Consider the following 15,032-nt stretch of genomic DNA (forward strand, 5'->3'; position numbering starts at 1 on the left):
ACAAAAAGGTTTTATTTTGTTTTGTTCCTTCTGAAGAATGAAAAATAACAGAAGTTATGGTTACTGTTACAGTAACTAACGCTCTAAATGGTTTAAACTTCTTTCCCTGATTGCTCCTCTGTCTATTAGACGTACTTTACTATCGTTAAATCAGCATTAACGAGGCTTTTCAACATACTGAAACAACCACAAAAAATTGAAACCCTTTGAACTTTGCTCTGTGGACGTGCTCTCTGGGTGAGATAAGAAGTATTATGACAAGACTACATGTTTGTCGCAGGGTGGTGTTTCACCAGTCAGGAAAAAGAAATACGTAGGCCAAATTTCCAACATACCAACAAAGTTATCATTTACAATCTAAACTCTTCACCAGGGCTTTTACGTACTCATGCCTGCACACCTATAAAACTGTATGATCACCTAACTTACAGAAAATGTTTGGCTGCACTGTAGAGAGCAGTCAGATATGAGAGAGCATAACTTTATGAGAGGTCCTCCTGTTACAGTAAAGGGGCTCAAAGGACAGAGCCGCTAATTTGGATCAGTCATCTCCTTCAAATCGGGAGGCAAATGTGCGACTTCATTAGCAAAAAGTGTAAAATAGTTCTCACAAATTGACTGTATATAACAGCCCCGTGTTTGTACTTTAACTCAGTCATTCCTCTTTTTTCTCCTGAGGATTTGATGCCGTCAGTTTTCCACAAACTGTGACGTATCCATGTTTATAAATGAGAGCTTCTGTCTCTTGTTGGCTCTGACAGATGAATCAATAAAACAATAAACATCCAAATATGTCACACAGACAAGGACATACGATCAGGGACTTTGTTGTGCAGTTCATTTTCTAAACAGGGAATAGTTGTTTAAAACACATTCTTATCATTTTGATAAAAAGGACACATAAGTATTATAAAACTTTATTGTTTATTTGTTGTTTAATCTCCAAACTGTAACCCTTTCCCAGAGATGAGTGAAGATTTGTGAAGGTGGCCAAACAAGCTAACTGTCAGCGACCTTCTTAAAATGTCGATCACAAGTAAAATACAAGAAATCAGTTGAGCAATAAGGGGAGAAATCTTTTAACAGTCCAAGGAGACAAAAAATGCATATATGTTGCCTACAATCAAGTAGACATGAAGAAAAAAAAAAGTAAAAACCCGAAATCTACAGTCCAAAACCCCATTTAGAGGCTAATAACTGCCATTTGTTTTACTTTATGGTGTTTGTAAGAGTTTACACCCCACACTGATGGTAAATATATATATTCTTACTGGTAAATATATACACTCGTCAAATCTGTTACGTTATAAAACTGTTTTCAATTAAGGTTTCTAATGGCTGCGATGGTGTTAAAAACCAACCATTGAGGGCCACTACCGGTCAGGAGAAATATAATCTATACAGGCGCTCTTCAAAAGAGACACATTAGATGTAAAAAAGGAGGGGGAAAAAAGACATTATGTAAATAAAAGGGAGCAATATTCAGGTAGTGTACAGGTCTTGTAGAACTTTGCAATCTTTTCCCAGTCCACAGCGGTCATTCTCTACATCTGATCTCTGAGTTTGGCGAGCCTTTGAGACAGTTCATCCTTCGAAGAAGAAGAAAGAGAGAGAAACGTACCAGTGAGAGAAGAATCCAAAATCAGTGGCAGAAACACTTCATGTGAGCGGCTTTCCAAGCAATCGGGTTCACGTGGGAGTGACAAAGATGACATTAAAAGCAAAAGTACCTGTTCCGCAGAGGCCACGCTGGTGCCCACTGATCCTGTCTGCCCTTGAGGGAGCTCCATGTTCAGGTCCAAACTAAGCAGAACACACAAAGAAACAGTTAGAAGGTGTCCTTGCTTTCATTCAGCTGTCCAAAACGTTATCATTAAATATGACATGACCGCTACATCAGCGCAACAAGCTGATCTGGGGGATTTAATTTATTCAACAGAGTCTAACTTGGACAGAAAATGTGACATTTACCCTGCTTCATCAGCCATTTCATGTAGCAACGACTCCACTTGATTCTGAAAAACATAAAGATCATTTAGGTTTGTACAAAAAGTCTTTAATAGATGCTTGAGAAAGGCGAAGGTGAGAAACGCACCTGCGGTGTTGTGAGAGTCGTTGTGCTGCTCATGGTGTCCTCCATCTGGGCTGTCTGAACATCCAGAGTTTCAAACTGGTGTTCAAATTTGTCCATGAGAGCGGAGATCTGATAAAAAAGGAGTGAGACGTAGTTTTATAACCCAGGTGAGGTGTATTATATTCACTTATCATTACTTTATAGGTAAGGCTTTTCTACCTTTTCAAGATTCATACTCTTCAGCGTGGAGTCCATGCCTTTCACAACTCCCGCCATGGACTTTGTGACCTGCGAGAAAATAAAAACAATCCACGAGGCATTAGTTTTCTTTTTAAAATATCAATGTTCCGCCTCTGACTGATGCACTCGGTCAGTGCGCTACACACCTGGTTCATTGTGACTGCCGTCTGGACTCTCGCTGCCACTGCATCGACTCGAGCACTCATCCTCAGGAAGTTCACAGACTGGTTTTTCTGTCTGATGGCGTTCTCTGCATGGATCCTCGCAACTTCCATATTGCCCTTCTGGATGGCCTGGAGATAAGAAACATGACACAGTAGCTCAGTAAACTCTTTATCAGCCAACATTAATTGTAGCTTGATGAGCGGCTTAATCAGAGCACACTTACCTTCTTGACTTTCACCTTCTCTAGTTTTTCCTCTTTGTCACATTTCTTGGAGTTTCTTTGGAGTTCTTTGGCAGCAAACTTTAAATTGAAAAGATTTTCTGAGATATGAAGTTAAAGAAGACCAAACAATAGTATATTGACCTGAGTTTTTGAGCACCAGAGATAAAAGTAATTGTTTTGAAACAGATTTTAAAACAGGAAAGAGAAGAAAATTTGGTATCAAATTTGTTCCTTTAGCACATGAACAAGAACTGAGAGAAAAGACAGATTTACAGTCAATACTTATATCAGGTTTAAACATTAAATGTACCAACAACAAGAAGTCGACTGGTAAACTGAAACACTGTTCCCCAGCTCTGTCTGCACTCTGTATGTGATGATCTACTTCATGAAAATAATCAAATTACCAGCAGCTGATGCTGTGAAATAACAAGCACATTGGTGACCATCTCAAAATGGCCATAATAAGCGGCCTCTTTAAATGGAAAAGAGTCTAAATTAGTGCTGGAATCGAACAATTCATACATAAGAAAGACTATAAATTAAATCACAAGCTTTCTGGGGCCCAAGACTGTGTGGTTCTTGAATAGTTTCTTGTTTCACACAGCTAGTAATCCAACCTTGGGAGCGCTTTCCTACTTTCTTTGCTTTACAGGTTTAAGGTAGAGCTATTAAAGCTCGCCTGCCTGTTAAGGATGAGTCTGTATGAGTGTATATGTTGGCTGGTGGGGGAAAGTGGTGAAACAGATGCACTAGTTAATTACAAACTGTCATTACTCAGTTTGACAATCCCATGTTCCAACAGGAAACAGTTTACTTATTGAAAGAGATACATTTAAAAACATGTTATTAACTTAACTGAGACAGTACAACAGTTATGTTGTACGTTTCAAACTCTTGAGATATTAGTTTCATTATTGGCCACAAAGTTCAGTGTCAATGCGGATATACTTTAGTTTTTACTGTAAATATCTGCCAGTTATTTTGCCACCTAAAATCCGCAGATTTACCACGACTGTAGTGTTGATTTAGCTTCAAATACAGCTTGTGTAACTAGTATTTTAGGCGTTTCCCACTCATTTGCTTATGACTGTGGTTCCTGGGAGACATTAACAGCACCAAGTCACAAAGCTCGATAACACGAACACGAACACGAACTCATGTTCTTACTTTAGCTTTGGGAGTATCAACTAATACCTTGGCTTCATGTTCCAGTTGTAAACAACCGGATGTCAGTTGCGTTTGCAGCTATTAGCGCTGGAAGCTTTCGAGGCCTTCATTGTAGCTGTGTGCGTTTAACGACGCCAGAATAGAGTGGGAAATATTTCAGGTTATTCTTAAAGACACTTTATCAGCCTTTGGTCTATATCGGACATATTTAGCAAAGTTTAAGATGTCTGCCACAAATAAATCTCTTAACGACACTACCTGCTGTGCTCGCTCTTTTAGCAACCGTACAGTTACACCACAGTCCCTTTATGTCCTCTGTTTTTAAAGGATACTTTCCATGCTTGGCATCTTGAAGCGCCTCTTTAGGAACACAACAATCACACGGTCAACTCCTCGTGAAAAAGTAGTTAAATAAATCAAAAGTTAGTGAAAGTTAAGCCCTTAAGATTTCGGTCTTCGCCTTCTTTCGCACTTCCTGGTGTCTTACCAAAATATCAACTACGTCATCATCACATGGTGTCGGTGTTCCATCCGAACGTCACGAGCGAGCGGCCTCCGCCTCCTCCCATAGCGTGAATGAAAAGAGAAAAAAACTAACGTTAAAACACTACACTTTTCATGTTTCTGCGTAAAAACGCCTTCGGTGTGCAGACTGACTGAATACAGTCGGATAAAAGTGGATGTGGCGTTGTTTGGCCGGAGTGGTGGGCGGCAAAACCGGTTGATTGATGATTAGATTTACGGTGTGGATCACGGCGGTGAGAGAGGATGACTCACTCCGTCTGATGTGATGTTCACCCCGCAACAGCTCGGCAGTGCGGTGGCACGCCGGTGCTTCAGCCTGACATATCTGTGCGCTACACGAGCACAAGGCAAACTTTATCAAACTGCTCAGCGACCCTAGGGTGGCTCTGTAAGACGGGTTTTTTTTCCAACTTGAGCGGCTGTCACTTGGTAGTTTGTAGAGACACCGGGGGTCGTGATTTACCGTAAATATCGTGACGCCTGATTGCCATGGAAACAGTGCTTCTGCGCTAAGAGGAAACTGTCAGTGATAACTTCAGCGTCAACCTCTCATACAGGGTCGAATAAACCTGTTGGATACCCCCACTGTTTTCTTCTGCTGTTTTTATCTGCTCTGGCTTTACTTTTCACCAGGTGAGTTTCTAAAATTGTGTGTCTGTTTTTTACGTTTTCACGTTGTCAAACGCCGCAGTTTGTTCTTTCCTTCAGCATATTGTTCAGTTTTTTTGCCCATTAATTTGTTCACAGCGTCTGGCAACTTGAGCCGTATGTTGCAGTTAGTACAAAAGGCACCAGTAAAAACATATTCTAGTCACATTTTGAGTTCAGAGAATTGCATGAAAATAGATGCTGTGAAACATTAAAGGACAAAAGTGGACAAAATGTTGTTGATCAAAGCAGCTTCCCCCAGTGTTTATGTCTCCAGTTCACGAGCATCTGTAACGCTCCGTGATATGGTCTGTATAATGCCACAATCCACTAATCAGGTTTACTGCCTGAGCATGTAGTGGCTCTCACGGACCTAATGCCACGTCAAATGTTCTGCGTTTTGTGTTATTTTTGCGCACATGGAAAGAATCCAGAATGTGCCAACCAGTGATGCTTTGTTCAGTGGCTGTATGACTCATATAGTCTTATCTATAAAGAAGCCAAGTGGCAGAGGAGCAGTCCTGCTGCAGGACCGAGCTGATGTAACCCCAGAGATTCACTAGAGGCTGCTGTGGGCCATGCTTCCCTGTGCCCCGAGTTGCTGACACTGACTGCATTTGCACGAATGACCAACAAACACTTGACACTCAAAACACAGTCCGATGATGCGGGAAGGGCTGCTCGCATACTGCACACTCAAAACAATGATCAAGTGTTCTTTGCAGGACCTCCCACGACCTCCCAGATTTAAAGCAATGCATCTAGAATCAGCACAGTTTGCGTTTGTTAAAAGTGAACGTGAAATACGTCTTAAAAGAGTATATCCATGAATCTTTGATTTAAATGCAGGAATTTTTTTCTGTAATCTTTATCAAAGATATATCTAAAATGCAAAGGTGAAATAAATATTTGAATATATGAAACAGATTATGCTGATGCTCCACTTTTAATGATTAATTTGAAGGATTCTGGGAAACGTCAGCCTGATTTTTGACCAAATTTTGCAAAGATCTGTGCAGAATAACCAGGAGCAAAACTGTGATAAGCTCAATTCACCTCTTTATAGTCTGTACATGTACATCTATGCATTTACATCAAAGTGTTTCTCTTTGGTATGTTTGAAAACAGGATAGAAATTAAACATTTCCTCTGTACTGAGTGAGTCAGCGTACATGAATGTTGACGCACATTTCCAACCTGTCACTTATTCCACCTACTTTTTGGTTGTTTCTTTTAAAACTCAATATTGTGAAATAAGAGGATCAGTTCATATGATCCAGCCCAGGGGTTAAAACAGCATTCGGTGCACTTTCTTCAGATAGATCACTTCACAAATGACAGGACAACTCCAATTTGTCTCTGGTAGATCTGTTAGTCAGTTTGTCCCTGCTGCTGCCACTAGGTAAATGACAGAAATGTGAGTCAGCTGCAACAAGCAAATGGACACATATCCATGCCACAAATTCAATTTGGCGAGTATTTAATTTAAATCTCGCATTACTATCACTATAGATGTCATGAGTGACAGCTGGTGATGTTCACAGTGCCACTGGAGTGCACTGTGTCGTGGTTAAAACAAAGCCCCGTTCAAACCTCACTGTGCCTCGTACCAAATCCTCAACAATGACTTGAAAATGTATTTAATCTCGTATATGTTTTGCTTTGTGGGAAGCATAAATAGGGCTACATATTAAAGAAAAGCTCTGGATAAATAATAACAAATACATGAATTCTGACGTAAAGTAAAGTAGGAACAGCTGGTTGCCTGTCGGAAGTTTCTTCTCGGCATGGATTAGCCAAAGTATATACAGTCGCAGTCTGTGAAAGATGAAATCAAAGTACAGATTTACTTGTTGAATTACTTTATGTAAGTGCACAGTAGAGTTAAAAATGGGATTATTACATTTACCATTTGTCCAAGCTCTTACTAGGCCTTTAACTCACCATCACCAGACAAGCCAATCACGCAGGCCCGTTACCTCTGATGTTTAAAATTTAGCCAGTTGATAATTGGTGCATCATGCATTCAGAGAGGAAGACCTTCAGCTCAGTTATTTGCATTTGCTTCTTTGCTTCTTTTCCCAGGAGATAAAAAAACATCGTCAAATATAAGGATGTTGACAGAGAAATATATTGTCATGATATGGACATGTAGAGAAATAAAAGCTCTCTCTGTGTACATGGGAGAGAGCTGCACATTAACCGACATGCAAGGCTACTTCACAGTATGTTCTCTGATCCGTTTGACTGTCAGCCTTTTTTCTGTCCCTTTTGACACATAAGCCATCATGTGATGCAAATGTCAGACCTCTTGTTTCACAGGTGAGAACTATGGAGCTTCAAACAGAGAGGAGGTTTCATAACTTGACCCTTGAACAAGTCCAGGCCCTCGACAAAGTCTTGACCGAGGTGATCCCGATCCACGGACGAGGAAATTTTCCTACACTGCAGGTGAGAGCGAAAGACATCATCCGTGTGGTAAAGGACCGGCTGGTCGAACGAGACATCCAGGTTAAAGATATACGCCTTAACGGAGCGACTGCCAGTTATGTCCTGGTGAGGGATAACAGCTTAGGCAACAGAGACTTAGATATCATTTTTGGAGTAGAGCTGCCCAGGCAGGAGGACTTCCAGGTGATTAAGGAGGTGGTGCTGGGCAGCCTACGAGACCTCCTCCCTTATGGGGTCAACAGACGGAATATCACCTGCCTTACAATGAAAGAAGCATATGTGCAAAAGATGGTAAAAGTTTTCAACGAGCATGACAGATGGAGCCTCATCTTGCTTTCTAACAACAGAGCTAAAACAGTGGGGCTCAGATTCGTAAGTTCCCTGCGGAGACAGTTTGAGTTCAGCGTGGACTCTTTTCAGATAATATTAGATCGCATGCTGGAGTCTTACTGGGAGACTGAGAAGAAACAAAAGGGAAAGTTTGCACTGAGTGCCGGGAATTTGTCTAAAAGAGACGACAATAAGGACAACAAAGAGCAAAAACAACTGAGCAATCCTCAAAATGTTGAAGAGGAGACTAAGAAAGATCCGTGTATGGCAGCCAGACCAGAAGCTCCATTCCAGGACGACACCATTTCTGTGCTTGAGAAAGAGCTTCCACAAGAAGCGACTGAGCATGCAGACGGAAAGCGTGAGGAACAGCGGACATTAGAACCCGAGAGGATCCCCTCGCAGCGCGAGGAACAGGATGCCACTGAGGATGTCCACTCAGAGGACCTTTCAGAGGTGTTTGAGCTCTGTGGAGAAAGTGGAGAGGAAAAATTTCACCGTGAGTTTCCCTCACTGGAATCCTCAAAATCTTCATTTACAGATGCCAGGGATCCACTGATGACGCATGCATGTTTAAAGGTAGAGAGTAAGGAAGAACTATGTGAGGCACAAGTCTCCCAGCCTGCATCTGTAACGGATACCGAAGACTTGGCTTCACAAGAAATAGCCCATTGCAAAGAGAATACACAGTCAGAGGTAAACACAGTAACTCACAGGACTGACAGCACCCCAAGCTTACAAGATCCACATCTTGAGTTCTCTTTTCCTCCCCCAGCTAAAAAAACTTGTAGCACATCACAAGACATTGTACCAGACTACTGCCCTTCACCGAAATTACAAAGAAAAATGTCTCGGAAGTTGATAAACAAGCCTGAAAAATGGTCTCTACTGACGGACTTGTCAGATCTTACAACACAACTGTTTCCACCCATAGAAATTCCAAAACCACTTCAGCCAAAACCTCTTTCGCTTGATAATACTCAAATTCACGGATCAGTGAACTCTGAGGCCACAGATGCTCATACAGTCCCCGCGTACAGCCCAGCCAGTACACCCCGGGAGGGCCCAGGTTCTGGTGAAACTGCAGCGCAAACTGTTAAGCCAAAACACTCAAAGAAGCCTCCTGATTCAAAGGCTCGAAGCCACACAAGTGCAACAAACACTTCACAACCTGTAGCAGAGGATCACAGGCCTGAGCTGGCAGACACGCTCCCCAACAGCTGCGGGTCAGCGGCAGTAGGGGAGTCCATCATCACCGTCGAAGCCGAGTGCATGTTCGGAGACTTTGAGCAGGCGATGGACCACCTCCGCCACCGCCTCATCGCCACCCACAACCCAGAGGAGATCCGAGGAGGGGGCCTGCTGAAATACAGCGACCTGCTGGTGAGGAACTTCAGGCCAGCCAGCGAGACGGAGATCAAGTCCTTGGAGCGGTACATGTGCTCCCGTTTCTTCATCGACTTTCCTGATGTGGGCGAGCAGCAGCGGAAGATTGAGGCTTACCTGCACTGCCATTTCATTGGCAATGAGGAAGCAAGCAAGTACGACTATTTGATGACCCTGCGGCGTGTGATAGATGAAAGCACTGTGTGTTTGATGGGACACGAGCGGAGACAGACGCTCAATATGATCACGGTTCTGGCTTTGAGGGTATTGGGCGAACAGAATGCCATCCCCAACACGGCCAACGTTACCTGCTTCTATCAGCCTGCCCCGTATATGACAGAGCCGATCTACAACAGCTATTACATCACTCAGGCCCAGCTCGTCTACCACCCCTACCCTCTGCATGTCCACATGCAGACTGGCCTGGTGTAGCCAACGTGTTCATGCCCACGTGGGGGCATGCATGGCTGCTTTTAGTGTGGTGCTCTGCAAGCAGAGGCACAAATGCAAGTTTTAGCAACAACAGGCAGCGCAATGTTGTTCAATGTTTTAAAATCCCTCTTGCCGATAAGATGAAAGATGATGAGAGGTCAGGATTGAAAGGGGTCCCGAGGCATGCACCCTTTCAAGATGAATACTTGTAGAGGAAAGAAACACGAGTTGGTCAGTTTTCAGAGAGCTTGTTGAGAGGATTTGATCAAAGTTGAGGCTGTTTTTGACTCGGTTCTGATGGGCTCTGTACTGACTACCCTCCTGTAATGAGGGGAATGTTGTAATGTGATAAATCTCCATGGCTAGATAATAAGCTTAACATGTAGAATGTTATCTGTCAAACACCTGTTGGCTACAATTGTCTCAGTTTGGGTTAAGTTTGAGTCACGATTAATCGTCAGGGGTTAAAATTCCCAAACTGTTTTGTGAATCGTTCGTTTCTGTGGAGTAAAGTCAAACATGTGGCTATAACTGCATATTCACTGTATAGAAATAAGACTGCAGGTATAGATTAGACTAATTATTCTGTGGTACTTCCATTATCTGTGAGGTGATGTGTTTGTGAGTGTAACCACCTCTGTTCAGAGCATTTCAAGGTTTCATGCTATTTGGGGACTGTAAAAAAAAAAAGATTGGTCTGGTGAAGGGAGAATAAATACAATTTATATAAATTGCAACACAAAAACAATTATTATTATTTTCACACTATTTTACACAGAGGAAATCGCAGTTGTGAATATAATATTGCATTTCTACCCTAAAAAAGTAATTTGAGCTATTCTAAAGGTGAAATGTTGTTCCCAAAGTAAGCAACAATCAGAGCGAACTGTTATCCTTACTTTAGTTTTTAAGAAATGAAGCTCTGTGGCTGAGCTCAGACTTCGCTGATCTTGTAGAAAAATAGACCACCTAAGTGTTTGGCTCAGCCAATTTATTAGAAGGTTTCTATTTCACTGCAGGACCTCACAGGTGGATTTAATCATCTCTTCCCCTTTTAGCCCAGAAAGTTTGACGTAGGACCGCTGAGATCGTGGTGGGGTCATTTTCTGAGGAAGAACAACAGTAGCTACTCCAGGCTAGGTATATCAGAGCAGTCCCGAAGAACTGCTTCTAATTGATTAAACTTGGAGAAAAATAACCATTTTTCTTTCTAGCTGTGCCATTTTTACACCCGCTAACATCTGGTGCGTAGGTGCAATGGGAAAGCGTCGGCATTCAGTTCCACATCTGCAGCGGCAGCCCAGCCTCACCGAAAAAACATGAAACTGTCATGAAACAGAAAAACTTGTATTCATGCTGATGAAGACAACTTGTATTATTTTCATACCACCCAACACCACTTTTAAAGTAACTGTAGAAAACAGACCATGTGACCTGCAGGTTTTGTGTGTTTAGCTGAGGCGGCGGGACTTTGCAGTCAGTAATCGAGGGAAAGAATATTTACAGGCTATATGTCTATTTTAATGCAATCCATACCTAACATGAAACATCTCGCTTTTATTAACTGACCTGAATTTGTTTATAATGTGCAAAACAGCGTCTGAACAGTAAGGAAAAGAGCAAGGAAGCAGAGATTAAAGCTACCGGAAAACACAAGTGGTCACCACGGGACTCAATCTTGGTTCTTCTACCAGACTATTTTTGTGTGCAAAATAAAGAAAAAAGGTGGCGATCATGTCTGTCAACATGGTTCTGTCAATTAAGTTTACAAGACTTGTTTCCCGTATGCTGTGAGACTGGTTTGGCAGTGGTCTCTGGTATTTATCATCTCCGGTTCCAGTTGGCATAGATGAGTTAGTTGGCACCCTAATTTTCACCGAGGGTGCTGCGTGGGGCTACAGAAATGCACAAAGCACCCTTTTCCTTTACAGAAACACATTCACCAGCTGGGACATCTCACGTGGAGGTGGAAAGACAATTGTAATGGCAGCCTTTTAAGTTGTAGCTTACAGATTTGTCCCCCCTGAAAAGTGGTGGTGCTGTAGTTACTGGTTCTGAATACACTGTGGCCCCCAGCGGTTTAAACAAATACTGCATTTGGTGCACAAAACACAGCAACAATGCATTGTTGTCATTTTTTTAAGGCTTATAATAGCATCAGTTAGCACAATGTGATGCCATTCTTAGCTTAGACTTCTAAGGCTAATAAAACTCAAGGTGAGTTCCTGCAGTGAAAAGCCCCTCAAAATGAACTGGCACTGATACTGTAATAAGATAACTGGTATCATTCATGGTTTTTAAATAGTTTTTGCACCTGGCACGTCCTGTCCAATAAGATCACACAGGTTGTTAAAGATTGTAATTGAACATTGGACAAAAGATTTTAGCACAGATTTCCCCAGAATAGGCAGATATATGAAACAGTGACTGTCTCATCAGACAAAAATATGGTGTTGCTTCCATTTGGCTTGATCAATTTGCAACATAAACGAGCAGCTGGCGACGGATTCTCATTTAAATGCTGATAAATTGTGATTGGTGGAGCTATTTGTGGCAACATCTTTTTCTAGATGAGCAGCACTCATCTCACAGTTAAGCAGAAAACAGAAATACATGGCATCTTTTCCAGGAAATAACTAAAACTGCTTAAACTCGGGTAGAAAGAAACCTTTTCATAGAGGACGTTAAAAATGATTATCTGAAAAATGTGCTTTTAATCCCTTAGATGTCTCTTTTGAATATTAGATGTGATAATATATTGATTTATGACAACTATAATGATGATAATGAAGATAGAAATGAAATACCTTCCCTTTTGTCTGATCTCCCCTCTGCACTTCATCATTTCTCTATAGTCCCTTAGAATATTATAGCAACATTAGAGAAGTTTGGCAGCCTTAGTGACTCATTTTGATGTACACCAACTCTTGTTATGCTCATTCCTGCCCCAGAGCAACTGTAGGCTGAGATGGGGCTGTTCACGGCTTTGGTTTCCAGCCCTGCACCACGCTGTCTTGCTTTACTGTGACTCAACATCTTTGTGGGCCTTCGATGGCGTCTTTGGGTCTTTTAACACGGCAACAAATTTGTGTGTATGTCTGTACATTTAGAGGGCTCACACAAAGATGTTTTTATGACAGTGGTGTTGTTTCCCACACCTGCAGGGGGGAGCCAGAGAGCATAAAATCAGCCAAACTCTCCAGTGTTACTTTAAGAAAGACCTTCATCTCAACCAGTGACAGATGTGGTAGTTTGGTGTTTTATTCGTTTGGAAAAAGTTAAAAACTATCAGCTTAGATAAATTTACCTGCATTTAATCAAATTAACTCTTCCATTCCTTGTGAGAGAAACATCGCAGAGATTCCATCCTCATGGAATAATGAATAAAGCTTGGTTGTGTTTTTTTTCAGGAAACCCAGATCTTTTGCAGAAATGCAGAGAGCATGTTGACTCCTTTTTATCTGTGGTTAGCAGGCTGAATAGACTGTGTGTGACAGTGACTATTGTTTGTTGTAGTGGACGAAGTGAATGTGTGTCTTGTCGAGGTTCTGCCTGACACTGTGGGCAAAATTGTATCTACATTTGAGTTATTTAAGCTGCCGATGCAGCCTGCAATTCCTGCACTCTGTCCTTGTGTTTATTCACTGCGTATGCGCTGTATACAAATGTGGTATTTAAAAAAAAAAAGAAAGACAGATGAAATACAGCTTAGGTGCGCTAAATGTGATCTATTCACACTGAGGCCGAAGCACAATGTAAATCCACTTAGATATTGTCAAGTAATCAATGTTTAATGTGGTTGTTATTCCAAAACTAAGTATTAAAGATGAGAACACAGTGTGCAGTGTAGTGGTTGTATTTGTCTTTACGGTTTGTTAGGTATCGTGAAGGAAATGAGAAAATCAAAATGTCCCTGTTATGGTATCTAATTTCTCACATTGTTGTGTTATTGTGACAATAAATGATACACAAGTAGTTGTCGTCTCTGAGTCTTTCTTTGGCGGTCTAGGTTTCGGTCACTCTTTTATTTTCACTCGGCAACAAGGCCAGTGGTAAGAGTAATTATCTTTCGACTTCCGTCATGCGTCCATCACATCGTTGGTGCTACTGTGCACAAGTCCGAGTTTTACTGCATTGTGCTGTATCTTCAGATGAAATGCAGATTCATGGTGCCATGGCAACATTACTGGCGTGCAAAGTACACAAAAGAGCAACGGCATGCTTTTGTTTAAGGCATGACAGTTTTCGCAGTAAGTGGAAAAACAACATTCGTGCTTTCTAAGCTTCATCCATTCCTGCGTCACCGTGTACGACCATCATTCTGCCGGTCTTCCTTAAAACCGGCACGGTTAACATCAGCACTTCCTGTTCAAGCATCACAGACCCCTTGAACAACATCCTGTGGCCTGATGGAGCTTTAGTCCCGGCTGCGTTTCAAGAACATGACTTTGCTCAGACAAAAGCCTTTATTGAGTCCTGTAAGAGTTGGTGGGTGATATCATAAATTTATATGTTGACAATTATTTTTTTGCTTTGTTGAAACCAACTATATGATGACCAACACCAGCAGCATCACCCGTCCTTAGTTGCACTTATATATCCACAGAGTATGTAATCCTGACCATATTTCTAGCCCTGGCCCAGATGCTGAACATCTGCTGCTGCCGTCAGCCCTTTAATGATCACATTTTGGTCTCTTAGTGTTATCAACCATGAAAGAGCAGCATAAATTAACATTCACACAACACACAAAAGGTCTTTTTCTATTTACTTTGTTCCCCATGACAGCACTTTCCCTCCTTTATCCTCCAAACAGTGACCTCTGTCTTCATGCATGGATACATATTCATTCCTATGATCCTCCAGCATCTCTGCCGTTTCTAGGTGTAGCGGGGCACAGTGCGTCATCGCTCATCCTTGTTTGTTCCTCGTGTGACTCACCCCTGCTTTCAATGCATTAACACTCTTGCAAATAGTACATTCAGGTTCATGGCTGCCTGTCACAGAAGACAATCCCAGTATTCTGAAACTCTCAGATGTCTGTTTTCAGGGCATGTTCTCGACCCATTGTACAGACAACGGATGACGGCAGAGGACTCTGTCACAGTGCTGGAGAACAGCTCCCTGAGCTTGAGCTGACCGTACACAGAAATCCAGGTTCGATTTGAGAAAATCCTGTATAATTAAATTCAAATAGTTATATATTTTAAAGAAATTCAGATTTTTATTAAAAAAAACAAAACAAAAAAAAACACACTTACAATCAAAACATTTAGTATAAAAGGTAAGCTTTTTTTTCTCACTTATTGTAGAATGTTGTACTCATCTAATCTGATGCTTTGAGCCAAGACTAAGCACCATCCACAATATGAAAATAAGAATTATAGT

General features: G+C 41.7%; 2 protein-coding genes across 2 annotated transcripts; one reads left to right on the forward strand and one right to left on the reverse strand.

Annotated features, from left to right (window-relative positions):
- Positions 1-905: 905 nt before the first annotated feature.
- On the reverse strand, positions 906-4,386 carry LOC142402331 (charged multivesicular body protein 1b). The gene is made up of 8 exons (XM_075487945.1): positions 4,205-4,386; positions 2,703-2,800; positions 2,461-2,607; positions 2,294-2,362; positions 2,096-2,203; positions 1,972-2,015; positions 1,731-1,803; positions 906-1,589 (listed from the first exon to the last, which is right to left on the reverse strand). The coding sequence occupies exons 1-8, from the start codon at positions 4,218-4,220 to the stop codon at positions 1,545-1,547; spliced, it is 600 nt and encodes a 199-aa protein (XP_075344060.1). The 5' UTR covers positions 4,221-4,386; the 3' UTR covers positions 906-1,544.
- A 111-nt stretch (positions 4,387-4,497) lies between these two features.
- LOC142402330 (terminal nucleotidyltransferase 5D-like) lies at positions 4,498-13,611 on the forward strand. Its single transcript, XM_075487944.1, has 2 exons — positions 4,498-5,030; positions 7,368-13,611. Exon 2 carries the CDS (start codon positions 7,377-7,379, stop codon positions 9,642-9,644), a length of 2,268 nt encoding a protein of 755 aa, XP_075344059.1. The 5' UTR covers positions 4,498-5,030; positions 7,368-7,376; the 3' UTR covers positions 9,645-13,611.
- The last annotated feature ends 1,421 nt before the right edge of the window (positions 13,612-15,032 follow it).

This window comes from Odontesthes bonariensis, chromosome 16 (genome assembly GCF_027942865.1).
Source record: "Odontesthes bonariensis isolate fOdoBon6 chromosome 16, fOdoBon6.hap1, whole genome shotgun sequence".
Taxonomy (NCBI): domain Eukaryota; kingdom Metazoa; phylum Chordata; class Actinopteri; order Atheriniformes; family Atherinopsidae; genus Odontesthes; species Odontesthes bonariensis.